At 47.4% G+C, this 26,829-nt stretch overlaps 1 protein-coding gene across 2 annotated transcripts in view; it reads right to left on the reverse strand.

The window, feature by feature from the left end:
- Positions 1 to 360: 360 nt before the first annotated feature.
- CGNL1 (cingulin like 1) overlaps positions 361 to 26,829 on the reverse strand; it is a 173,787-nt gene continuing 147,318 nt past the window's right edge. For both annotated transcript variants that reach the window (XM_070469233.1, XM_070469234.1), the window contains exons 11-19: positions 26,086 to 26,238; positions 25,018 to 25,188; positions 20,827 to 20,988; positions 17,748 to 17,837; positions 7,041 to 7,124; positions 5,978 to 6,102; positions 4,955 to 5,063; positions 4,410 to 4,573; positions 361 to 3,329 (exon numbers count right to left, since the gene is read on the reverse strand). In XM_070469233.1, coding sequence (XP_070325334.1) covers positions 3,194 to 3,329; positions 4,410 to 4,573; positions 4,955 to 5,063; positions 5,978 to 6,102; positions 7,041 to 7,124; positions 17,748 to 17,837; positions 20,827 to 20,988; positions 25,018 to 25,188; positions 26,086 to 26,238 — 1,194 coding nt within the window. In that variant the 3' untranslated portion in view covers positions 361 to 3,193. The remainder of the gene's footprint in view (positions 3,330 to 4,409; positions 4,574 to 4,954; positions 5,064 to 5,977; positions 6,103 to 7,040; positions 7,125 to 17,747; positions 17,838 to 20,826; positions 20,989 to 25,017; positions 25,189 to 26,085; positions 26,239 to 26,829) is intronic.

Raw genomic sequence — 26,829 nt, forward strand, 5'->3', positions numbered from 1 at the left:
TTCATATAAAAGGGCAACTGTGGAACCTGCTGTTAATCAAATGAGATGATATACACACAGTGCACAGTTCAGGATGAGGACTAGACAGCAGGTGCCTGTTCATTTTCAGTTACCAACACACTTCACCTTTTGCCATTTTCTGGAAATGGGCCGTCCGATTTCTCAGACCATCACAACAATCCGGGTACATTTAATCCTCTGTGTTCCCCCCTCACCCCCTCCCACCCAACTCCCAGCCTGGAATGCCCCAAGTTTCTCTACCTTGAGGACTTTCCAGCCATTCAGCTGGGCTGTTGCTTGGCAGACAGGGAGCCAAGATCTGGAGAAAACAAGGAAGCCGAAATAACGGGAGAGTCAAGATTCCTGTTAGGCGATATCATTTATTGAAAGGCAAACTCGCTTTCTCCAGGAGTTCACTTACAGAAGGCAGCTGCCAAGATAATTTCCTCCATGTGACAAACCAAGGCAATCAAACCAGACCCGCAAGCAGAAACCCAACACAATAAGCCTATCGGCCTCGTCGGATGACACTCAGAAGCAGGAAGAAAAATTATAAAGCTATATATGATTGTCTCTTCAGCACAGCATTTGGCCACATACTTGTTTATTAAATAAAATATTTTTTTTTCTTTTAAAACTAGCTAAAGGAAATATTCTTGAGTAGAATTAGTTCTTAACAAACAGAAGAAAACGTATATGTGTACATAAAATCAAAGAACAATAGCACGTCAGAGTTGGCAAGGACCTTGAGCCCTGGTCCTCAATTCATCCCGCATAGTTTGTTGCTGTGAGCACGTTTATCTCAAGGTCATTCCATCAAGGTCACTGGGCTAAAATGAGCCGAAACTTGACGCCATCTATCTCAGCTCCAAGGCTGGTGTTCCTTGCAGCTCAGCACACTGCATGCATCTGGCTCACCGCCAGTCCTGTTACAGCGCAGAAGGGTGAGTTGGTCGACATGGGTAATGTCTTCCCTCTAGGGTAAAGATGCAGGACTTCTGAATGGTGAACTCTGTTCTCTTTTCACAGACAGTGTGCTTCTTGCAGCCTGCCTTGTGGCTACCAGAAGGAACTGGCCAGAATTAGAGGCAGTAACTTCCTCACAAACCAAGACACAAGTTGACGCGCTCCCAAGGCTCTTGGGCTCCAACCTTTTCTATCTCCAATCCGTAAGAATGAGACATGAAACACTGCTGGGCAGGCTTCTTGGCAAATACCTAATGGTGGTGGAAGCAGCGGGGAACTCAACGACATATGAGAGTCGAAGGACTGCTCGGGGTTCCAGTGAGCCAGTCCACCAACCACAGGCTTGCTGCGTCCCCAGGAGGATGGAGGGGCTGCGGGATGTGTTCGGAGAGGCTCTGCCCGTGATCATCAGTGTGGCTGTTGTCTGTCACCCTCTCCCTGACAATGCTCCAGGAAGGTACTGATTGTGAGCCGCTGTATTCCCTGCTGTGTTCCCAGTGCCGAAGGCTGGGGTATCATGGATGTCCAATAAGTATTTGCTAAATGAATGAATGGTTAAAGGGAGGCATGTCTCCATACTCTAAACAAGAAAGCAGAGGCAAGAGGCACCCCACCCAGCAGAGGTAGAGGAAGGCTTCGCGCTTCTGCTCTGGGGGCCTCACCCACAGTGGGTGACGACACCCACCCATGAATGGGGTTGACCGTTCTGAATCCTGATGGATGGGTTCTGTGACCTGGGGTAGGCAGGGCACTAGGGTTCCTTGCTCCCCACTGCAACTGTCAGGGCGTGTCAGGGTCACAGGCTTCTCACATTCCAGGATGCATCGAGACACTGTGAGGCAGCCAACACTCACACACATACAACTTGCAGGGTTCCCTCCCTGGCCATAGGCCTGACCAGCTGTGACGACCTGGCCTCTGGGTGAGCCTGGGAACTCCCACAGGAAGCCTGGGAGGAAGTGCTGGATACCCTGCAGACTCCCAATGCCTCCCTAAAATTCCATCCCAGGGACCTGGACTTGCCCAGACTTCACCCAGTCCTGCCTCAGTTGGCCCCTATCCCTCGTCCCAGAAGTGAGAAGGATTCTTCCAATTTGTACAGACATTTCTTTGACTTCTGCTGCTTCTCTCCCTCTCCTGACATAAACCTGGGATCCTGCTCAACCCGCCTCTTCTCTACACATCCCCCAGCTTTCAAGAACTTCTCCTCCTCCTTCCTACCTACACCCCCACACACCTGCTCATCTCTCCTCCTTCCCCATCACCTGCCTCTTCCTCAAGTCTAAGTCCGTGAACCTGCTCCCCAAACCCCCCCAGTGCCCACCCACCAACAACTGGTGCAGGGGCCCAAGAGTATAGATTGCAGACCTGCTCTAGGAAGGGAAAGGAAGGAACCAATAAGAAATGACAGGAAGGCTCCAGCCTCCAGAAACCACATCATTTGTGGAAAAAACTTGCAAACAAGTCTCCCCACTCTACCTGCACAAAAGAAACTGCAATTAGTGACCAGAATCGACTCAATGTGGTTCAGAAATCGTAACAAAATTCTAGATAAAATAAGCAACCAAGGACCATAGATACAAGTGACCTCAGACTTACCCTCCCCTCCTTCCTTCAGGGAGTTCTTCACTAAAACCACCTGAGCTTCTTTTTTCAGGATTAACTGTCCCTCATCCCCTCAACAATTCCTTTTTCCAACTCTGAGGTCCAGAGTGGTCTTTATTCTACCTTCTCCTTCTTGCCTCTGGCTCCATAATATTTAAAAATCTAGTAGCTTTGTATTTTTAAAAATAATACTCAATAGACACATATGAACTTTACAAACAAGCCACCCCATGAAGCCTCTGCAACATTCCAAAATGGAACAGCAGCAGTCTAGGAGAAGGTTTGACTTTTTAAACTAGATACAGTCTACACATCACCCCCTCCCCCACACCAGGGCTACTGAGTAGGAGCCAGCCTTTGGATCCTTTCTCTGACAGGGGGACGTGCGGAGGAGCAGCAGTGCAGATGGCGCGGCAGACAGCTGTGCAGAAGGGGGCTGCATCCTGCCAAGTGGCCGCGGGCATCTCAACACGTACCCTGCAAGAGCTGCTGCCCGCGCCAGCAGAGCTGTGCCACCACGAGATCCCAGGAGGACGTGACGCCAAGAGGAGATGCCTGGTCTGCGAAAAGGAGGCGATGGCGCTCCCTCTCACGCCTCCTACTGCGGCCCCTGGAGGTGGGCTCAGAGCTGGCTGATGACGGTGCTGTCCTTGGGGAAGGTGTAGCTCAGCGGCGCCTCATAGAGGCTCCCCCCATCCGTGCTGAGGTCGTCATCGTCATCCACGTCATCCAGCACTTTGCTTGGCAGCTTCTTAAGTCTGTAAAACAACAGGGGGCATGTTTCCTGGCTGTGGACTGAGGCTCACTTCCTCTCTAGAGATGCAGGGGTTCAAGGTGCCTGTCTCTCCACCCCGGTGGGTGGCACCTGAGCAGGTACAGCAGCAGGGAGCAAACTGCCCACCTGGCAGCATTCGAGGCTGCTGCCGACAGAGAGCGGGGCGGGGCTGGGTCAAGGTCAGTCGTCCTGACTTTCCCTCCTGCCTCAAGCTCCCAGGTGGCTTGGCAGGGTCCTGCCGTAAATCCCATCTTAATGTGAAATCTTATCATCCTGTGCACCATGGGTGGTTTGCACTAATTTTTCTAATACTGCATTTTGATTAAGATTTTTGATGCCCCCTTATATATTGCCTCCTAATGCCCACCTGGGGCTGGATTCTCGATAGACAGACGTGCTGTGTTTACAGGATTCTCAACAGGCTCTTTGGTGCATTTATGAGAGAAGTGCCTGGGCAGCTGGCAAGAAGCCTCCAGTCACCATCAGCCTCCAGGAAAAGCCCAGCTTTATGAACAAGGATGAACATAAACCCACCTCTCACTCCAATGCCCTAAGCAGTGACAATGAGGCAAGGAAAGCAATGTCCCTCCAACCCCCCCCCCCCCCGCATTAATCCCCTATCCTTTTGCTGTGCCCAGGGAGCTTGAAAGAGCAGCTCTTTCTAGAAACCAGGCTTGGGATATCCTAGTCCTCCTGAGAAGAGGAACCCACAACTTCATCTCCTTTCTCCCTAATCCAGGCAACCTAGGGGCTGGCCCAGGAACTCCTCTCTACAGCGTGGTGTAAGCTGGTCTGACCTGCCCTGAGCCTCAGTTTCCCCTTTCGGATGACAGGGATAATACCTGCCCTGAGGACACTGGGCAGTGGTATGAGGATGACACATGAGATACCTGCTGAGCACATGGGGTGAATGGAGTAGATATAGCCACTGTCATCTCTAGGACAGGATGACCCCAAAGTGGCCACAGTGGCGGGAGACAACAGGAGAGGCTCTGAGAGCATCGTGCTCCCCTCCAACGTCAGGGCTGCCACAGCCCCTGGGGGTGTCGACGCACGTGCCCACCTTAAGTCCTTCTTCATGGAGTTGAGCTGGCCCTGCAGCTGTTCATTCACATCCATCTGCTCCTCCAGCTCCCTCTGCAGCTTCTTCTTAGAACTTTCCAGCCTGTCGATTTCCTCCTCGGCCTCCTCCACCTGTCGCTTCATTGCCTTCAAGCGCAAGCTCAACTGCAGGGGTGGGGGTAGGGGGCAGAGTAGGGGGAAGTGCAGGCTGTGAGATGGTGGGTGGCCCAGCCCAGCAAGAAAAGGCCAGCAGTCCAGACCCCTTCTCTCCAAGCAACAAGATACGGCAAAGTGGGAAACAGGACTCATGCGAAAGTGAAGGTAAGACTCTAAGACAGAAAATCTCACTTTTTCAAAGCCAAGTTCAGGGTCTGAAGTTTGCTGAAGTGGGCTCTAAAGGCCCCATTCCATGCCGTAAGGGGTGGAGTGGAAAGAGAAGATTCGGTCCACTCAACTTCACCGCTTGTCCATCCTCGGAGCCCTCCCCTCCGTCTGGCTTCCCCAGCCCACACTAAATCTCAAAAGAACTCGCAGAGGTTCCCCCACCTGGTCCTTCTGATCAGTCAGCGACAGGTGCTCGTCGTCCACCTGCATCACCAGCTCCTTCACCTTCCGCTCCAGCCGGCGGTTGCTCAGTTGGAGGCTGGCCCGGTCTCTGGAAGGGCAGAACAGAAGACAGTCTCGTCCCAGTCCCATAGGCAGCCAGCCCCAGGCGGCCTGGTAGACGCGGGCTTAGGGTCAGGGAGACTCACAACTGTACAGGAGGAAAGCGCTGCTCAATGGACAGATGAGGAAACAGGGGCTCTGAGAAGGGGGGTGACTTTGCCTGAGGCTGCAGAGCCAGAGGGAGGCTGAGCTGGGGTCAGACCTGCCCTGACTTCTCCCAGTCCCAGGCTTCACTTGGTAAGGCAGAGGTTCACAGACTGCTAGGCTGTCAATATTTAGGGTTTACTGCCCTGACCTAGTCTCTAAAGTCTTCCTGAAAATGGATAATGTAAAGTGCTCTACACACACATACACACAGAGACACACACAACTTCTAGGAAGGTGAGGGGCCGTTAGTAAGAATTGAGGAGCTGGCCCTTGGGCCGTGGTCTAAGGACAAGCTGCAGATAATCATGGTGCAGGAGAGGGTATGGTCATTCCTGTGGCCCTCCCACCCACGTGTCCATCTCTGACAGATGGCCCCTCGGCCTCTGCTTGAACACACCCAGCTCCTAGAGCACAGTCAGCCCCTTCTCATCTAATTCAGCTCAAACTCATTAACTCATGAGGCAGCCTACCCTATTTAAGATGTAGAAAAAGGAACAACTGAGAGTTGAGCAATGGGAGTCCCAAGTCTTAGTCCTGCTGCAACAATATCCTTCTAGGCTACCTTCCTCAAGTTACCTATTTGGTGGGAATCAATTTTCTCATCTACAAAATGGAAACTATTTTCCAGCAAGGCTGTACTTGCCCTGCCTTCCTCACAGGTTAGGAGGATGGGCAGAGATACAGGGGTAAAAGCACTCCGTAATGTGACGCCCAGTGCCCAGCAGGGCCTGTGCACCAGGGCTGGAGCCGGCTAACCTCTCCTCGCTCTCCAGACGGTCCTCCAGCTCTGCGATCCTGGCCTCCATCTGCACCACCAGGCCCTCTTTGCTGGACCTGTAGGAACCTTCCAGGTGGATAATCCGGCTCTTTAAGTCCTTGTTCTGGAATCAGACAGGGAGACCATGAGGGGCTGTGTCTACCACACCCTCTGTGCAGAGCAGAGGGCGGGCCAGTGTGTGGTCAGTGACTGGGATAACCCTGCTTTTCACCTTCAGATGGGTGCCGCTGGGAGACCTGGGGATGTTTCCAGGAAAAAGATTCGCACTCGTGTCCTGACAAGCCAAAAGAAGAGGTTCTACCACATTTTATAAGCCTGAGTGAAATCTCTGGCATGTCCTAAGACTCCTGGGTAACAGACAAATGAACCTGACCTTGGCCTTTTATAAACCTATTGGTGTGGGACAGGAGAAATTGGATCCTTCAGAAATATCGTATGTCATATTCAGTGAAGAACTTACATGAATGGCATGTTAAAGATACAATGATTCAAGTAAGATTTGTTATCAACACATGCACTGGACTTGGTTTTTGTTTTCTGGACAAAAAACAAAAGGATACTGGTTTTTGTTTTTTGGCTTCTAAAATTTATTTGGCTGTGACAAGTCTTACTTTAGTTGCAGCACGCAGGATCTTTGATCTTTAGTTGTGGCATGCAAACTCTTAGTTCCAGCATACGGGATCTAGTTCCCTAACCAGGGATCAAACTCAGGGCCCTTGCATTGGGAGTGAGACATCTTAGCCACTGGACTGCCAGAGAAGTCTTAACACTTTATTTTACTCTTTTCATTTGAATTTAGCCTTCTTTAGGATCTAGAAAACAACACTTGCAATTCTACTTCTCTGCAGTTGCTAAACTTACAAGCACATTTAAAATTACTGGGCATAACCTTTCTGGAAAAGGCCTTAGAAAAACCTCTACCTTTCAGATGAGTTATGCTCCAAAGTTCTTGGGCATGCTGTGCAAAGAAGGTTCAACCACAGGGCTCTAGTTCAAAGCCATGAGGAGGGTCGGGGGGCTCATGGGGCCAGCTGCCCTCACCTGTCTCTCCAGGGAAATCTTGTCACACTCCAAGTCTTGCTTCATGGCTCGCTCCTGAAGTAGCTCATTCCGCATCTGCTCCATCTACACCACAGAGAGCAAAAGCCCAGAGGTCAGCAGGGTGGTTCCTATAGCCTTTGTGCTAAAATGGTTCCCAGGTATGAATTCCAACAACCAGGTCAGCTCTTTTTCATGATGGGGGTCCCCTGTCTTCTTCTCTTGAATACTGGAGCTGTTTCTTAGATATTCTTGAGTTCTCAATGATTGCAATGATAATGATACAAATAACAATAATAGTTACAGTTAACCCTTTCATTATGAGTTGAATTGTGTCCCCTCCAAAAAGATATATTAAAGTCCTAACCCCAAGAACCTCAGATGCGACCTTAGTTAGAAGTAGGATCTTCATAGAAGTAATCAAGTTAAAAACTGAGGTCATTAGGGTGACCTCTAATCAAGTAAAACCCATGTCCTAGTTAAAAGGGGAAATTTGAATGCAGAGACAGACATGCACAGAGGTAAGACAGAGACACAGGGAGAATGCCATGTGAAGACGGAGGATGGGAGTGAGGCGTCTACAAGTCAAGGAGCACCAAAGACCATCAGCAAACTATCAGAAGAAAGGCAGTGCTCTCCTACGGTCCGGAGGGAATATGGCCTCAGACTTCTGGCCTCCAGAACTTGAGACAATACATTTTTGTTGTTCCAGGCCACCTACTTTACGGTACTTGGTTACAGCAGCCCTTGAGAGCTGCCACCCCTGCTCAGCACTCCAAGCACACTTATCCTGTGACATTCTCGCCACAACCCTACAACGTACATACGAGCATCTCTGCTCAGGACATCAGGGCTTGGAGAAGCTAACCAGCTTGGATGGTAACCAACTGCCCCACCTTGCCCAGGACTGAGGATATGCTCAGGACATGTGACTTTGAATGCTAAAACAGGGAGCCCCAGGCAAACTGGGGTGAGTCAGTCACCCAGCTTTTCAGGGATCAACACAACCAGTAACGGGGAGCCAGGACTACCCTGAGCTCCTGACTGCTGCATTACAAGTTCAAGCTTCAGCAGCGGCTTCCATTGCCTGCATGGCGACACTGCAAGATTTCTCCCTTCTTACGCCAGGATCAGAGGTCAGCAAGAACGCTCCAGGTGCCCTGGCAAAGGCTAAACCTTCCCGAGGATTCCTCCTATATTAATAGGAAATGAGCCTCACTGAGCAGCATCTGGAAAGAAATCCCATCGCCTGCCTGTGGCGCCTCCATGCCCCACCCCCAGAGTGCCTTCCGCAACAGTGGAAAATGCTCTTCAGAGGCAGAGGCCCCACAGCCTGTTCCCAGGACTGTCCAGCAGAGGGCAGAATGGAGAAGCCCAGAAAACTAAGAAAGTGAGCCAGGAAAATAAAACTGCCTGTTCCTTCTTTGCCTTTCGGTTCAAGGCAAAGGAGAAAAGGAAAGATATACTTATTTGAATGTAGTTCCAAAGAATAGCAAGGAGGAATAAGAAAGCCTTCCCCAGTGATCAATGCAAAGAAATAAAGGAAAACAATAGAAAGACTAGAGATCTCTTCAAGAAAATCAGAAATACAAAGGGAACATTTCATGCAAAGATGGGCACAATAAAGGACAGAAATGGTATGGACCTAACAGAAGCAGAAGATATTAAGAAGAGGTGGCAAGAATACACAGAAGAACTCTACAAAAAAGATCATGACTCAGATAATCACGATGGTGTGATCACTCACCTAAAGCCAGACATCCTGGAATGCAAAGTCAAGTGGGCCTTAGGAAGCATCATTAAGAACAAAGCCAGTGGAGGTGATGGAATTCCAGTTGAGTTATTTCAAATCCTAAAAGACGATGCTGTGTAAGTGCTGCACTCAATATGCCAGCAAATTTGGAAAACTCAGCAGTGGCCATTTTCAGACTGGAAAATGTCTGTTTTCACTGCAACCCCAAAGAAGGGCAATGCCAAAGAATGTTCAAACTATCACACAATTACACTCATCTCACATGCTAGCAAAGTAACGCTCAAAATCCTCCAAGCCAGGCTTCAACAGTACGTGAACCGTGAACATCCAGATGTTCAAGCTGGATTCAGAAAAGGCAGAGGAACCAGAGATCAAATTGGCAACATCTGTTGGATCATCAAAAAAGCAAGAGGATTCAAGAAAAACATCTACTTCTGCTTTATTGACTACACCAAGACTTTTGACTGTGTGGATCACAACAAACTGTGGAAAATTCTTTAAAAGGTAGGAATATCAGACCACCTGACCTGCCTCCTGAGAAATCTGTGTGCAGGTCAAGAAGCAACAGTTAAAAATGGACATGAAACAACAGACTGGTTCCAAATCAGGAAAGGAGTACATCAAGACTGTATACTGTCACTCTGCTTATTTAACTTATATTCAGAGTACATCATGTGAAATGCTGGGCTGGATGAAGCACAAGCTGGAATCAAGATTGCCAGGAGAAATATCAGACATGCAGATGACACCAGCCTATGGCAGAAAGCAAAGAACTAAAGAGGCTCTTGATGAAAGTGAAAGAGGAGAATGAAAAAGGTCGTTTAAAACTCAACATTCAGAAAACTAAGATCATGACATCCGGTTCCATCACTTCATGGCAAATAGATGGGGAAACAATAGAACAGTGACAGACTATTTTTTCAGGCTCCAAAATCACTGCAGATGGTGACTGCAGCCATAAAATTAAAAGATGCTTGCTCCTTGCAAGAAAAGTTATGGCCAACCTAGACAGTACATTAAAAAGCAGACACATTACTTTGCCAACAAAGGTCCATCTAGTCAAAGCTATGGTTTTTCCAGTAGTAATGTATGGATGTGAGAGCTGGACCATAAAGAAAGCTGAGCACCCAAGAACTGATGCTTTTGAACTGTGGTGTTGGAGAAGACTCTGAGAGTCCCTTGGACTGCGAGGAGATCCAACCAGTCCATCCTAAAGGAAATCAGTACTGAATATTCATTGGAAGGACTGATGCTGAAGCTGAAACTCCAATACTTTGGCCACCTGATGCGAAGAACTGACTCATTGGAAAAGTCCCTGATGCCGGGAAAAATCGAAGGTGGGAGGAGAAGGGGACAACAGAGGATGAGATAGTTGGATGGCATCACTGACTCGATGGAAAATGAATTTAAGCAAGCTCTAGGAGTTGGTGATGGACAGTGAAGCCTGACGTGCTGCAGCCCATGGGGTCGCAAAGAGTCGGACACGACTGAGCGACTGGAACTGAACTGTTCCTTCTTAGGGTTTCTCTGGTGGCTCAGCAGTAAAGAATTTACCTGTTAATGCAGGAGACACAGGTTTGATCCCTGGGTTGGGAAGATCCCCTGGAGAAAGAAATGCAACCCACTCCAGTATTCCTGCCTGGAAAATTCATGGACAGAGGAGATTGGTGGGATGGGATCACAAGGAATCAACCATGACTGAGCAACTGACACTTTCACACTTCCATTCTTAAGGCTGGCCCAAGTAAGAGGTGTGCACACAGGAGTCCCCAGAGGGCTGGGGAGCAGCTGTAACAGCCCCACTCTGCCTGGCGTTGACTTGGATTTTCACCTCCTGAACAAACACCCTAGTGATAAGGACACCCCTTCCCTGCCATTCACCAGGAGGGCAAGACCAGGGGGTCCCGGGAAAAATGAGGGGAGGTGCCACCACGGCAGGCTGGGCTTGCAGCTCCCTCTGTCCCAACCATGGAGCACGCAGGGAATGACAAGCAGAGTGGTGCGACTGGCCCAGAGTGGGTGACGGAGCGGTAAGAAAGGAGGAGGCTGGTGATGGGCAGGACTGGGGAGTTGCTAGCTCGCACCACTGCAGGAAACTGGGACCCTGCCCACAGGGTCCAAAGGTTCACCTTTTTTGCATTTTTTTGACTGACAGGCTTCTAAGTCACAGGGGTTCAGAACTTTACAGCAGAGAACAGAGGTCCACTGCCATCATCCATGTAACAGAAGGAGCAGGGCAAGAACCCAGGTGGTGCCTACTCACACCTGCTCGGGCTCTCTGGACTAACGCAGTGAAAAGGCTTCAAGCAGACTTAGGGTTTAGACACAGCTTTCATATAAAACCAAGGCCCCGGAGGCACTTGGTCTCCTTAGGGTATGCTTGAATGCAGCGGGGGAAAAATGCCAGCCGTGCATAGGTCAGTAGTCAGTGCATGAGACTCCTCCCTTGGACCCACGACCCATGCCTGGCCCCAGGGCCCTCAGGAATCACATGCTGTGAGAACGCCCAGAAACTCCTGTCACTGCTCTCAGAGCACAACGTCCGCAGGTAATGAATGCAGCCTCACAGCACCCCTGCCCCCCAGCAAGGCTGCGAACCAGACAACACTGCTGCGGAGGTCATCAGCACGCCTGGGCCACGGGACCGCGATGTGCCTCCTGAGGGAAACTGTTCTGCTCACGCCCGCTGGGCAGAGGCCAGGACCTCAGTGAGGACATGGTTAAACTTTCACTGCAATGGGAAGCGATTACACAGACAGGCTGCAGTGGCCCAGCTTCTCTCCTGGCTCTGCATCCACCTACATGTGACCTTGGTCATCTCACCTCTGGGATGTGGACTCCACATTTCTAACCACGGAAGCGGACAAGATGGCCTGTAAGGCCCTTGGAGCTGGTCTCTGCTATCCTCAATGCACGTTTGGGGCCCCCACTCCACTGTGGGGTGCTGGGTGGCTCAGGCCCCATCTCCATCCTTCGGCTCCAGAAGCCAGCCCATGTCTCCAGACCTTTGGGAGTGTCCCCAGAAAAGACTCAGTCTATTAAGGTGAGAGGGAAGGTTTGTCTGTGAACACACATGGTTGTGAGCTGGTGGAGGGGTGGTCTTGGAATGATGGGGTGGGTCCATCTGCTCATTCAGGCTGGACATCATGACAAAAAAGACAGTCCCTGACCTCACAGGCAGACGTTACCACCCCCATTTCCCAGGCGGGAGGTTCAGGACTGGTGGGAGTTTTGGGTTGAAAGCCTGCATGACCAGGTCCCTCAGTGAAGGACAAAATCTAAAAGGGGGAAGAGTTTGAGGGCTGGGGTGGGGTCCTTCGGAGCCTAAAAGGAAGAAGCATCTCATGCAGTGTGAGGCAAAGCGCCGAAGAGGGACTGAAAGATTGCTGAGGGGTCCACAGCACAGGCCTAGGCTGGGCTTCAGGACAGATGCCACAACTTCAAGCAGCAGCCACTGGCCAAAGTCTTGCTCCCTCAGTGCTACTGACTGGAAATTCTGAACTCTGCAGGAAACGGCCTCCTGATACAGACGGGCCCTCAGGAACCAGCATCCTGGAGGTTCCCCACAGGTCAAGACCTCCCTGGAGTGCCCCAGGCAAATGTGACTCTGAAGGTAAAACAAAATAGCTATTATTCAGACTCTACTTCAACCCCTCTAAAGATGGCTATTCAAATAAATCAGAGTGAAGAGTAGGAAGGAACAGATTTGAGGCTGTAAACCAATTACTGTCACCAGTCAGTCAATTTTCCTTCCATCTTTTAGAAATCAAGGCTTTTGGCAAACATGATAGGCTTCCTTCAGTTCTTCAAAAAGAAGCGCCGGACACTAAACGCTAAAATAAACATACCACGCAGAGCCTTACACAAGGAACACCTCGTGATGTTACAGACAACACTCCCAAGGACAGGTTTCACCATAAACCACAAGTGTTTTGGCCGTGCTCCTCACTACAGTGATCACCAGGACAGGACCTGTGACTCCTGAATATTCTAAATCAGATCCTTCCTACCCTGAACCCACACTGCTCTGTGCTCAGTCATGTCCGACTCTTTGCAGCCCCATGGATTGTAGCCCACCAGGCTCCTCTGTCCATGGAATTTTTCAGGCAACAATACTGGAGTGGGTTGCTATTCCCTTCTCCAGGGGATCTTCCCGATCCAGGGATCAAACTCGCCTCTCCTGCATTGCAGGCAGATTCTTTACTACTAAGTCACTGTGTAAGCCCCAAGTCCACACTGGCAACAATTAAAGACAGAGAAGAGAGGGGGAGAGAGAGAGAGATGGCCTCTGGCTTAGCCTGCTTCCTCCTTTGGAACAGAGAAGTGAATCAGAGGCTGGGAAAACATTTCTCTATATGAGCTTAGCGCTTTACATGCTGTCTACCCTTCAATCATATTAAATACACTGAAGAAAAACTTTCCACTGAAATCAAAAACAGAACAGGAGCTGAAGGCAACAGTTTATCACAGCTGGACTGGAAGAAAGCTAAACCCTGAGCACGTTGGTCGGAAGTAACAGTGTCAAATTCCAATGGGTCTGTGTCAAAGGCACTCGTGACCTGAGCCAGCTCTCAGGATTAGAAGCAGCTGCCTTCTGGATTAATGAAAAGCCAGAGACATTTATGATGGCTAATAATAATATTTAACCCCATCACCTGTGTTTACCTTTGGGCTGTTAAGGGCTTGGTGCACACACACTCTTACCTAGTACTAAAATGATACTCAATCACAAGAAAGGAAAATTATTATTAAGCAACTTCACACAGTGGGCTTTTGAGCAGCCTCTAAATAGGAGGCAGTTCTGAGACCAGGATCATTTTAATTAAAGGAAAAAAGAAAGAAAGAAACCCCATTTTGATCTTTCACTCGCTGACTGCAAAGGGGCCGTATTTCCCAGGCCCATATTCCAGTGACTGCACCCGCCTGGTGCAGACAGAGGAGCAGGTGTGAGCTGGCCACTCAGGAGCAGTTCCCAAACACGACTGCAGAAGCCCGCCCTTTATCTACCAGGACTTATCCTGCAGTTGCCAAGGCAACAGGGCAGCCCTCGAGCTGGTACTCTTCCTCTTGCCTGCTGGCCACCTGGGTTGAACAAATGCTCTTTCCACTAGGCTGGGTTGTCTTGGCCTCCAAGGCCTAGGGAACACCTTTCTATCTAGGCCCAGCTCTGCTGTTAACTGTATGCACTGAGCCACCAGTAACCACACAGCAGGGCCTGGAGAGCCAGACATCAGCCTCTAAGTCATCTTTAAAACACCAAGCTGGGCCATCTCATTCCTGGACACAGGAGAGTCAGGAGAGGAGCAGGGGAACATAAATCCTCTCATATTAAGAGACAGTGTGGCGTTATTTTTCACTTGGGAATAGAGACCCAAACATTTGGGGTGTTTCTATACCACCCTCACCCACCCACTGCCAGGATAATGGCAACAGGTGGGAGGTAGTGGACTTTGAAATCAAGTCATGGCTCCACACCTTTTTAAAGGTTTCGAGTCCCTATGTAGCCACTTAACCTTGTAAGCCCTAAAACAAGAGAAAGCATGCAAGTCCCAGGCTCAGTGCCCAGAACCCAAGGAACCCCCAGTCAGGACGGAAAATGTCATAAACAGAAACAAGGTTTTGGAGGAAGGAGAGGAAAAGAGATTTTTCTGGATTTAAACAAGACCAAAAACCAGTAAAGCACACACTATTGTATTCAAATTTCCTTCAACTTTAAGAATATCCTGAGCACGTATTGAAAAGGAAGGCTTCAGAAGGCCTGGGAACTTACAAATAATGTTGCCAGCATTTACTGTGCATCAGATTTAAGCATGAGAAACTGGAAACAAAAAGAGGAGAAGGACAGAATGTTTGGTCTCACAGCCACCTTTCCTGTCTTCCGTCCCTGGGAACAGCTCAGTTGAGGCTTCTTCATTCAGGTTCCTGGGCTCCTGCCCATCCTTGCATCTGCTTGGAGCACACGGTATGTACTTCACTGTTCTGCTCAACAACCTTCCAAGGCTCCCCTCTGCCTTCATGATATACCGTCCTTTCAAACCCTTCACCCTGCCTCTCCTGTTACTCCCTTACGGAAATCAGAAACCTAAGCAAACACAGCAGTCCATTTGATGCCCTTCAAAACAGATCCTACCACTGAGTCTTTATTCATCCACTCCATTCTTACTAGGATTCATCTCCCATTCATTCGGTAGTTTGTTCAAAACCTAGCCTATCTTCAAAGCCAGGTCTTGGGCAGCCTTCCTCTAAGAACTCCCACAGTCACCCGAGCTATGATAGTCTTTTCCTCCGAGCTATGATAGTCTTAGCTACCTGACCCCTTCCCTTGGCATCTAGTTATCTGCTGCTTTTTCTTGACGATTTTCCATTGTTTAGGCATGCCTCTCCTCCTCAAACCCCAGCACCCCAAGGATAGAGACTACTCTCAACAGCCCTGGAGCCTGACCTCAGGGCTATGCACACAGTGGGTGTCCATCCCATTCTGCCCACACTGCTAGACAGAACCCTGCCTTGAGAGTCAGCCATGTGCCCTAGCTAGCTCACAGGTAACTCCAGGCCTTGCCTCTCTGTCTATTACACAGAAAGTCTGGGGAAATGAACCTGGGAGGTCATTGTCAGATCAAAGATTCTGCAAATTCTGGAGTCCTGCCCCAAGGCCACCTGTGAACCTGACCGCGCCCACCTATAACCATTGCCAAAAGCCTCCAGATCATCACCAGCAGGCTTCCTGACCCTAAATTAGGCAAAAACGCTCACCCTAGTACTCACCCTGTGGCACCTTAACCAACACCTAATACCACCCTCCCAGCAGGAATTCTCTGTCTTGAGGCTATATACACTGGCCTCACTGCTCTAACAGCATCGTGTCAACTCTCCCTGGCCTGTTAGGAGTTGGCCCTCTGTGCTTGCAGCACCCTTGTTATCTCCGCTCTTTGTTCTTAATAAACTCACTCCCTTCTGAAATGCTCTATGTCTGGAAACTCTTTACCAACCCGTGCTCAGACAGCCACAACATAAACGGGGTAGGCCACTCACTATAATAGATAGGAAAATCTCTTTCCAGCTTTTCCACTTAAGCCCTATAACTAAGATGAGGAAAAATAACGGGAGATGTTCAGAGGAAGCCAAGATTTAGAAGAGGCACTTGTGCGCAGGCAGAGATTAAGCATAGGGAAGAAGTTCAATCTTTGACTTTTTAACAAGAGACCAAGATCCAAAACAAAGTTCCCCAGACCTTCCTGTTTCAGGGCTGTTGCGGAGCATCCAGAGCCAATGCTATAAGTCAGGCTGGAGACAACAGACAGGCACCATTTCCTGTTCTTTAGGGGACTCTTCCTGTGAAGGAGCTGTCACAGAGCTGCATTTGAGGGGGCGGAGGAGAACCGGTCTTAGGTTTAGAAATTTCCCATTTCTCTAATTCTGGCAGGAAGGCACCAGCACATCCCTAGAATTTAACCAAAGTGGACTGAAATGGTTTCAGAATCAAGGCCCCCTCATCTACACCCAGAGCCCTTCCCTGGACCTTTAAGAGGCAAGAAGCAAGCCTCAGATTCTCACCTTGACTTTGAGAGAGAAGTAATGCTCTCCTGTAAGGCAGGTATCTTTGATCAACCCATTCTCTACCCTTCCTCACAAATCCAAAAGCAACACAGGCCAGGACAGAACTCCCATCGGGAGACCTCACTTCTCTCAGGAGTTCGTTTTATTGTTTCAGTAATTCCTACATCAGTTTGAACACAATACTCAGTTTCTCCACTTTAACAGACATCGGGCTTTAAAAGACTTCAAAAATCTCCTGGACAAACAGTCTCATTTGTCTAGACCTTAGAGGCTGCGCTCAGAGAGGTTAGGGCTTCCTTACAGCTACACGAGGTCAGTGCAGGAGGCTGGACAGGGACTCTTTCCCATAAAACAAGTAGGTTCCCTCTATGTCCTCCCCAGGCTTGCTTTAGGTTCTCAGCTCAGGGAAAATACTTTAAACTTTGACCAGATCACAGAGAGCAGTTCCATTCTCCATGAACCATATCGGAAGGAAAGAGAGGAGGGACCTGAGTGAGGAGCTTCCTTAGGGTTGGACCACCAGCTGAACCACCTCTGTCTGATATTTGGGGGCTGCAAGGCTGTTTTAAGTGCCTGGTGACATGAATCTGAGCAAACTTCAGAAGACAGTGGAGGACAGAGGAGCCTGGCATGCTATAGTCCAGGGGGTCGCAGAGAGTTGGACATGACTGAGAGACTGACCAACAACAACAAATCATGATGGGATGACATACTCCTAGATCTACCACTTCCTAGTGATGTGACACCCCATCCCCAGGATATGATTGAGGCACTCTGAACCTTAATTAAAAAAATGGAAACAAAACCCAAAAACCTTGGGATCATACCAAGTGTAGTTCGGAAAATCAGTTCCATTATCTACAGTGTGAGGAAAGTGTGAACTGTAGCTGGCTGCCTCCCAGTGTTCCTGTAAGGATCAGGTATCAATGCAACTCCTGCCAATTGAAAACTGCAAAAATCAGTCACTTGCATGGCACTGTTACTGTGCTATGAACACCTCACATACATATGAATGTGTGCACTGCTAACGTGCTGGCAAAGTTCTTAAAGGAACAGACTGCACCATACCATTTACTTCCAATGGCACTACCACTGTAGGGTGGTAGCCACCAAATTTCACACAATTGCTTGCTGAACTCATGATTCTTACAGCCTCAGCTCTAAAAGCACTTTGCCTATTGTGACTAAGAGATTGTTTTCCACAGCCACTCTGGAAACGTTCACGCTACACACTTTATGGTATATATTTCGCCTCCCTTATAGCAGCTCGTCCCATCTTCCATCATTTCCATAAGCCCTGGACTTTCTCTCCCTCCACCAGTCAAATCCTCAGGGTTAACCTCTCACATTTCCTTTTCCATGCAGGATGATCCACACATCACTCAGCAACAGAACAGTACCTGTTCCCTGCTCCGGGTGATCCTCTCAGACAGCAAATCCGAGTTGTTTCTTTCTTCTTCCAGCTCCATCTCCAGTTGAGACACCTTGTCCTAAGAAAGAAGTTACAAACACAGCCTACTTAAATTGCACTGACCAAGTTTTTAGGAGCAAGGACTGCCCTGCCTTGCACAATACCACAGGGACATCAGAGCTGAATCAGAATTAGAGTTTGGCAAAAGGATGTGTCTTTTTCTCATACTGTCCAAAGTACATCTTTTTAAACCCGTTTTATTGCTTTATAATGTAATTGTGCATCTAGAAAACACATAAAAGGAGAAAAAAAATTGCCCCTCAGAGGATATTTTATATTTCCTTCAACCTTTTTTTTTCTTTATGAATCAGTAATTCTACAAAGATCTACCTAAGCCTAACAGGCATATGTTACCTGTCAAAAGACAATATGGAAACCAGGATACCATCCAAGGCACTCTTCACTAAATACTGTGAACTCAGGACATTGTTATCTTTTTTTCCCCTCAATTGTATGTGAGCTTATTTCCAATCTAATTTCCAGTTCTCTAGCTTATTACCAAAATGCCCAACAACTTTCTCTGGGACATCTTTGAGACAATGCCAGAAACCCTGAGTGTATCAGGACAATGTTCTTCCTCTCTCCTTCTCAGGGTTTCCAAGACCTTCACAGGAATAGAGTCTGAAGCAGGCTTTTGCATCTGCCTTTTCCTTCTAGGAACCTCATAAATGACGGTGCAGTCCCAAGTCCCCAGCAGAGTAACATAAAGACAGTGTTGGCCCATTCTGCTAAACCACCCATCATACAAAAAAATAGTTATTTCTGTCTTCTTTGCAGGCTCCTAACTTAACATCACTGAACGTTAAGAGAAAAGCACTTCAAATTAGCTTTGTGTACCAAAAGAAAAAAGAGAGGCTTCAAACACAAACAACCCCACCTAGACTGGGGGAGGTTGTGCGGCTGGTCCATGCATTTCTCCTGTCACCAACCAACGTGTCATACATCCAGACTGAGGCAGAGTCACGCGGCAGGCACACTAAACGCAGTCAGCATTTTAAGTTTTATGGGAGCCTGCAGCATCTGTACATAAATATTGTCTCTGCAGTTCTCAAAGTTGGCTGACGAGCCTCTGTGCGCACCAAAAATAAAACTCACCGAACTCTCGTGAATGCCTCAATGTCTGTGAATGCCTTCTCTGTTGTGAGCAAAACCTACAGAGAACCCAAAGACCTGTCTCCCAGGAGAAAACAGACACCTGAGTTTCTGAGTTTACAGGCTCATTAATGAAAGAGCTCTTGAGTCTAAGAATTAAACTATTAAGTGCTAGTGAAGGAATAAGCAAGATATTAGTCACAGAAAGACAGTCTTGCCAGCGGCCTCTTAGGAGAGGAAGCACCCTCTGGTGTGCCTCATTGGTGGGGTCTTGAGAGCTGTTCATTTCATGCTTAATGGAAAAACAGCTTCTAGACCTTGAGTTAGTAAATGGAATATGTTTTTTATAGTCAGAATATTCTAGAAGGAGATGACCTGACGACTCAATGGTTGACTAAAAGCACCTCTTCACAGGGTTCTCTCCCGGCCTACAATTTATACCGTACAGAACCCAGCAGAAGAATTCAGGGGATCAGGCCACGGGTCATTACACCAAAGGTTTTCACATCACTGCCTGACGAAGCTTTAGCTTGTCTTTAACCAGATTGTTTGGGCTGCAGAATAATCACTTCCTAGTTACCTGGGTTGACCTTAGTTTGCCTAAAATGACCTCCCCTAATGAGATTAGAACCAGGACATTGAGAAAATATATTGCAATCTTGAAAAAAAAAGATAAAACCATAACCAAGTAATTCTAAGCCTCCAAAAGGGCTGATCTAATAAAATCTTTAATGGCTGAAACATCACTTCCTAGACATAAACTGCTACTAAGTCCCCTGGAGGTTTAAAAGTTATTTCTATTTATTTGCAAAGTAGAATCAGGAATTCCATAGCTTTTAAATTCCAGCTATCTCTCCCTGGCCTTGAGCACTGTCTGACTTTTATCAAAACCTTGACAATGTTAACTTTTCCCATAGGTCTGAGGTTGATTTTTAAGTGGTTCTTTTCCTCTCTAAATTCCATTGGGATGTGTGGGCTGTGTGTGGGAGTAGGGGGTGGATGTTTCTGGTTTGGGTTTGGGGTGGCGTTTCTGGTTTGGGGTGGATTTTGTTCTTATAAGTTCATTTTGTAAGTTCAGCTGGACTGATGTTAAGTTTCTTCCTGTCTTTCTTGGTAGAATGTTCAAATTTGGATTCTATTACTCACATTTTTCTAGTGGGCTGTGTTTTCATCTTGTAAACAGATCACCCCAGCTGAGCACTTTCTGATAGACTGTCCTGGACTATGTATACATGGTTATCCAAAAGTGACCTGAGCCAGTCTCTGCTGCTTGTTGTGGCAAAGCTGGATCCTCTGTAAGAAAACGGGCCAGAATCCGGGGAACAAAAGTGGAGCATGTGGGTGTCCCTAGGTGTTGGATGGTTTGGACCCAAGGCATGGCTGAGCCCCTCTATATTCATAGCAGCCTTGTCTCCTTTGCAGTTGGAAGTACCACCCAAATCAACAAACTTATCTGTTGTGCCCTATCTATGTGCCTTTCTGAAAAATCATCTAATCTCTTCTGGATGATTTTGCTTCCTCTTCAAGACAATAATGATACTACAATAAATGATTTCTATCATTCCTTCCAGCACTGACATCTTACGAGTCTATGAACTACCCGGTTTCTTCTTCAAATCAAGAAGTGACTTTAGGGACTTTCCTGATGGTCCAGTGGTTAAGAATCTACCTGGGCTTGATCCCTGGTCAGGGAACTAAAATACCACATGCCTCAGGAGAACTAAGCCCATGTGCTGCCGAAAAGCCCATGCACTACAGTGAAGACCCAGCACAGTAAAAGAAAGACATGACTTTACAAACATCTGACTGTGCAAGAGAATAAAAAACCAAAGACTTCCCAAAGGCTGAGGTGTGCGCAAAGGCTGCTGCCTCCCTTCTGTCCCACCCTCGTCTCCCAGACCCCGGCTGCCACAAACCTCCATCTGCTTGACGAGTCGGCCCCGGTCATCCTTGAGGTGACTCTTCGCCTCCAGCTCGTACTCCAGGTCCTTGAGTGTCTGCTCCAGAAGCTGCCTTTTCGTGAGCGCTTCTTCCTGAGCTCTCTGATAGTCCCGTAACTCTTCCTCCATCAGGCGCATCTAGAAGGAGGAGGGCTGGGGGTGTTGATCTGGGCACACGAGGAGCACAGAGCTGCCGGGAGTGCGCAGGCCGACCCCGGAGAGGATACAGCGGCTCCCGCTATGCTGGAGGTCAGAAAGCCCTGGGCAAGCACCACCTCCCTCTCGGCCTCAGTTTCCTCTTCTGTAAAAAGAAGCCTTGAGGACTTTCCTGGTTTGCAGGGGTTGTGGGTTTGATCCCTGGTCAGGAAGCTAAGACCCCACATGCCTCTGGGCCAAAAAAACACCAAAAACAAAACATAAAACAGAAGCAATACTGTAACAAATTTAGTATAAAGACTTTAAAAATGGTTATAAATTCAATTCAGTAGATGTTGGCCAGCATTACAGAAAATGGAAAAAAATATCAGAGTAGTACAAGCAAACGTTGTTTTCTGAAACATTTCTACTAGATACTAATACATTTGTGTGGATGCATGCATTACTGTCTTACAAGGCAAGACATCTTTCTTAAGGCAGGTCATGGTCAAAGATACTTGAAAGCCCCTGAGCTAATCCCAGAGCATAATCTGTTGCTCACCTGTAATAGGTTCCTCTCAACAGAGATTAAAAGTGAAGGGAAAATAAAAGCTAAAATCATGACTCCAGAGCAACCTGCAGGCACAAAATCTATTACTCTAAACAAGTTAAGAGAAAACCACTGCTTTCTAAAGAATGTTATCAGTTGTCATAATTTACAGTGTTTTGCTCCTCCACAAGGTGGCACTGAACTGACAGTTTTGAAGAAAGTGTAAGAGACAATGAGCTTGATTCCCAAGAGTTGCCGTGTTTTCCACTCCTCTGAAATCTCCCCAAGGGGACTAGGCACCTCAGCACTCAGTAGGTATTCCTTAAATATCTCTGTGGACTGATTCAGTGAGGGCTGTCGTTTATTTCTCAGCGTCCCTCCTGGAGGTGGTTCAGGATAACAGGTGGAAAACACAGTCTCGGGAACAGACTGTATGGGTTAATTTCCTTTATGATAGCAAATGGCAAACTCCAATAGAGTAACTGCACCCTGGTGGTGCAGTGGTTAAGAGTTTGCCTTGCAATGTAGCGGACACCGGTTCAATCCCTGGTCTGGGAGTATTCCACATGCGCAGTAACTAAGTCCATGAGTTGCAACTACTGAGCCTGCGCGCTAGAGTCTGCAAGCCACAACTACTGACGCCCTCACATCGCAACTGCTGAAGCCCAAGCACAGCAATGAAGACACAGCACTGCCCAAAATACATAAATATAGAAATAAAAATTTTTAAAAACACGCTTTTCTGAGAGGCTGTATGTAAGTAAATATTAAAAAGGAAAAGAAAGGCTAGCCTTTAGGAGTGGCTTTCACAGAAAAGTGGGGAAGCCTCAAAGACAATCTTTTTGGGGACCCAACAGGTTAGGCTAGTTTAGGAAGCCCAGAGGGAAGACTAGGAACTGTGTTTGCCTCCTGGAGGCTAACAGGAACACCCGACATTTCCGCGAGAACAGCACAGTCACAGCAAAGACATCTCCTGACAAAGACTAGACTGGTGTCAGTGGTGACTGAGTGAAAGCACAAAACGAAAATCATTCCGTGGAAAAAGGATGATGAGACATTCTTTGGATACAGAGATGCTCCAAGACATGAAAAAAAACTCTCCAAATTAAAAAGTCTTTAAAAAATTTTCTGTGCTTCAGGGTCCTGATTTGCAATATTGTGATAAATATATCAATAAATCGACCTTAATGAGCTGTCCTGAGACTCAGATGAGGTCATACCCCGCCCAAAGCACATGGGTTTTAGAGTCAGACTGATAGGTAATGGTACAGCTCACATTTCCTTCTTGGTATCCTTTCAAACACCCAGCCCGTTCCTGCCTTCTGATGCCCTCAGTCCCTAACATCCACCAAGAGCTCTGCCATAATCCAGAGTATCTGAGAAGGACAGGCACAAGACAATTAGCAGTACAATGTCTGGAATCATGAAGTAGACAAATAACTTCTGAACCTACCAGTGCTAACTTTAAAAGTAATTAAAAACTGCCCTTGGCAAAGTGGGATTTAGAAAATAAATGCAACAGTGAACTCTAGTCTTAATTCTCTAAAGATGATCTTCATCAGAACTTTTCTAGCTCTATGTCAAAGGTAAAAAAGGTAAAAGGCCTATTTCTTTCAAAACGAATAAGGCAGTACTACACCACTCAAGGTGCAAAGACCCTTGCAGTTTTTTTCATTTATTGAGAACTTTAACTAAGTACAACCAAAACAGGATGGAGGGTGGTGAACAGAGTTGAGTTTGAGTTTTTTAAGAATCCCATGTGACCCTGGCTTATTCATTCACTTTTGTTTCAAATGACTCCATGACTTCAGCACCCTTAGGGTGGTTTCTGACTGTAGTTTCCCTCTAGAAGGAGGAGATGTCTGTTTCTGCCATTCAAATGAAAACACTGTCTCACAAGGCTAGACTAGTGAGAACATCAAGGAAGTACAGTCTTTGTTTTCATCTTAAGGAATTCTTTTTTGAATTACTGCCCTTTTACAAACAACACTGGTCTCCATCTGGCCCTAACTAATCTCTCTGGATCTGTTCCCTTATCTAACTAGAGGGTCTCTAAGGTTCCTTCCAACCTGAAGATTTTAGCAGCACAACCATTATACAAAAATCAAAGGGAAGCACTGGACAAGGGTCACTGTGACACTGATTTTCTGAAATCAAAGCAGCTTACCAAATATTTATTGGTGTTCTAGCAAATATCTGAATCCTCTCACCCAGTTGCTATAAAAATTATTGTTTTTCAATGCCAAAGAGAACTGTGCTATCAATACCCTAATGTCAGTTTTTACTAGAAGTCCTGTGTCCTGAGACCCTAAACCAGAGGAGATCTGTTATCAGGGTCCTTTCAGAAGCAGTCCAAAAGCCTGCAATAAATATCCATTGTTCTTTCACACAGTTTCAGCACTGACTCATGAATGACCTTTCTTTGATCATCAAAGATAATAAAAGTTTGTTTTTTAAAGAAAAATTTGTTTTCCTATGGAATCTTAGTACCCTTGGTACTGTTTATGAAAAAAAAAAAAGAAAAGGCAAGCTTTAGAATTATAACAAAAACTAGTATTGGTGTTCGGGATACACAGATCCTTTGCCATATAGTCTCACATGTTACTTCATTTAATTATTAAATCATTTTTATTTTGTATACTTTTAAAGATGTAGAAACAGATGCTCAGAAAACTGGAGTAACTTGCTCAAGGTCATCTAGCTGGCAGGAGGCAGAGTAGAAATCAGCTTATACAGTACTGGCATTTTAGAACCTTCATCTTTCCATTAAAATAATAAAAAACATTCCCTTTATTATTCACAGTTCTTCAGAAGTCAAGACTTAAGGGAGCTAACAGTTGGGTTACTTTGCTCTAGTATTCTTAAATATAAAACCAAGAATACACTTTACTACTTTCAGTACTCATAAATTCCTTAAGATTTCTGTCTCCATTACTGTTGTTCTGAAACTCTTATCCCACCACTTCTACTGCAATGAAAGTCTATGTAATTTTAAGCCAATGGCAAAAAAAAGCTTACTTTAATCTTTGTTCTAGGATTACATTAAAACATTAACACACATGAATCATTTAGATACAGCTGGGCACACCACTGGTGCTCTACAAATGCCCGCTAAGCTTTTTGAGGCAGAGAATCTTGGCTTAATCACACAAGCTAAAGGTGTGTCAGTTTCACATTAGAGGCCCTGCTGTGTGTCTTAGAATGCCATCTGCCCTGATGCAACCATCTTGAGAATCAAGCTCAAATCCTGTCTTAAGAATCTACCCCAGTGGGAATTCCCTGGCGGTCCAGGGTTAGAGCTCTGCGCTTCCAGTGTAGTGGGCAAAGGTTCAATCCCCTGTCAGAGAACTAAGATTGAACACGCTATGTGCCAAGGCACAGGAAAAAAGAAAACAAGAATCTACCCCAGCCTCTCCTGGAAGAATTTCAAAGCAGATTCTGAACATGGGTAAACCAGGACTGCTCTGGTCAGCCATTATTACCTCATCCTGCAACTTCATGGCAGTCAGACGGGACTTTTCTGCCTCTAGAGTTTTCTCCTTCAACTGTCGTTGCATCTCCGCAAGTTCCCTGCGATTTTTCTCCTTGTATTCATCCAGTTGGTTCTGGAGCTCCAGCGTTGATGTGCGGGAGACCTCGACAATGTCGGCCATCTGGAGATGTGACACAGGCGTGAGACCCCCCACCCTCCGCCATGAGGCTCCACCTAGAGCCCAGGGAGTTAGGCTCGCACCCCATCTCAACACACCTTCTCTTCTCTCCTCTGTAGCCCCCCAAAGTCTACAGATCATGGTCTGCCCGGACTAGTCACCTCTAACGTGGAAGCTGCGTGGCGACCTGAGTAGGCCTGTCTCTGGAGCGTGATTCTCGGCCCTGGGTCAAGTCTCGCTCTGCCACTTCCCAGCTACACAACTGGGGCTGGCCGCCCTCTCTGGGTCTCTGCAGTGTGCTCACCAGAAACACTGAGGGCATCCCTATACCTTGACAGGCTTGCTGTCAAGATTAAAACGATGCAGACAGACAGGATCCTACTTAGACACGAATGAGCCGGTAAACTGCCTGGCACACAGCAGACGCCAGAAGCTGGCCAGTGCTCAGGGAAGCTTCTGGAACACGGGGAGCCCATGTGGCTCTCTGCCTTTCCCTGTCTGGGTGTTCTAGGGCAGAGGTGAGCAGAGAAGCCAGGGCTACAGGGCTTTAAACTACCTTTCACGCTCCGAGGCAAGAAAGGTGAAGCAAGTACATCGATTACGCACAAAGGCAGAGGTTCTGATTGAGGTACCAAATGTGACATCTGCACTGACAATGCCAGGCTTCTTTGGGCAAGGGATGAGAGGAACTGGGCCCGTGGTCCAGCGGGCATTCTCTAAACCAGTTTCTTTGTAACTAGAATGATCAACAGGCCTGAAGAGCTGCTTCAGGGGATCTGCAAATCCCTGACACATTTGTGCTGAGACATACTGCAGGTCTGCTCAGCTCCGTCAGGCCCTCCAACATGGCGGGGGGTGAAGGGGCTGGGCCCCATGCCCTCCCCAACTCCCACCCCTCACCTCCTTCTGCAGCTTCTCAATGGTCTTGTCAAGGTGCCATCGCTCATTCTCCATTTCATTCTTCAGTCTCCTTAACTGCTCCTTCTGCTCGGTCTCGTCTTTGAGCCTCTCAGACAGCTGCTTCTGTTCCTGGGTGGCCCGGCTCAGATTTCTCTGCAGATGGCAAGGAGAGGATAGTCCTGTCACCTACCTGCCAGGGCAGCTGCAGGGACGGGTGACAAACGGAGTTTCACAGCCACACCACAAAGCAGTCAGACCTGCTGCATCACTGATAAGGATAAGGGTCCAAATAAAGCCATTACAGAGACAAGAGGACATTGTCAGCTCTGAAATTCAGGGACCAAAGTGGAAGCTGACTTCATCAAAAACACAGGCAGAAATGAAGGGGCAGATGAGGGATGCATCAGAGAAATACAGAAAACGGCCACGGCTGCTGGGGATGGTGATTCAGGATAGTATCCAAAAACCTGCCAGAGCTCAGGCTCGAAAACCACAGGGAAGTTTTACAGCAGACTAACTTCGACCCGTGCAGCAACTTACATCCTATGATATACAGCATTGCGCCTAATGTTCTAGCATTGTCTCTGCTATGTAGGTGGTTCTTACAATTAAAATAGCTAAAAATGGTAGGAGACTTTAATACCCCACTCACAACTATGGATAGATCAACTAAACAGAAAATGAACAAGGAAACACAAACTTTAACGGACACAATGGACCAGCTAGACCTAATTGACATCTATA

The sequence above is a fragment of the Odocoileus virginianus genome, chromosome 6 (genome assembly GCF_023699985.2).
Source record: "Odocoileus virginianus isolate 20LAN1187 ecotype Illinois chromosome 6, Ovbor_1.2, whole genome shotgun sequence".
Classification (NCBI taxonomy): Eukaryota; Metazoa; Chordata; class Mammalia; order Artiodactyla; family Cervidae; genus Odocoileus; species Odocoileus virginianus.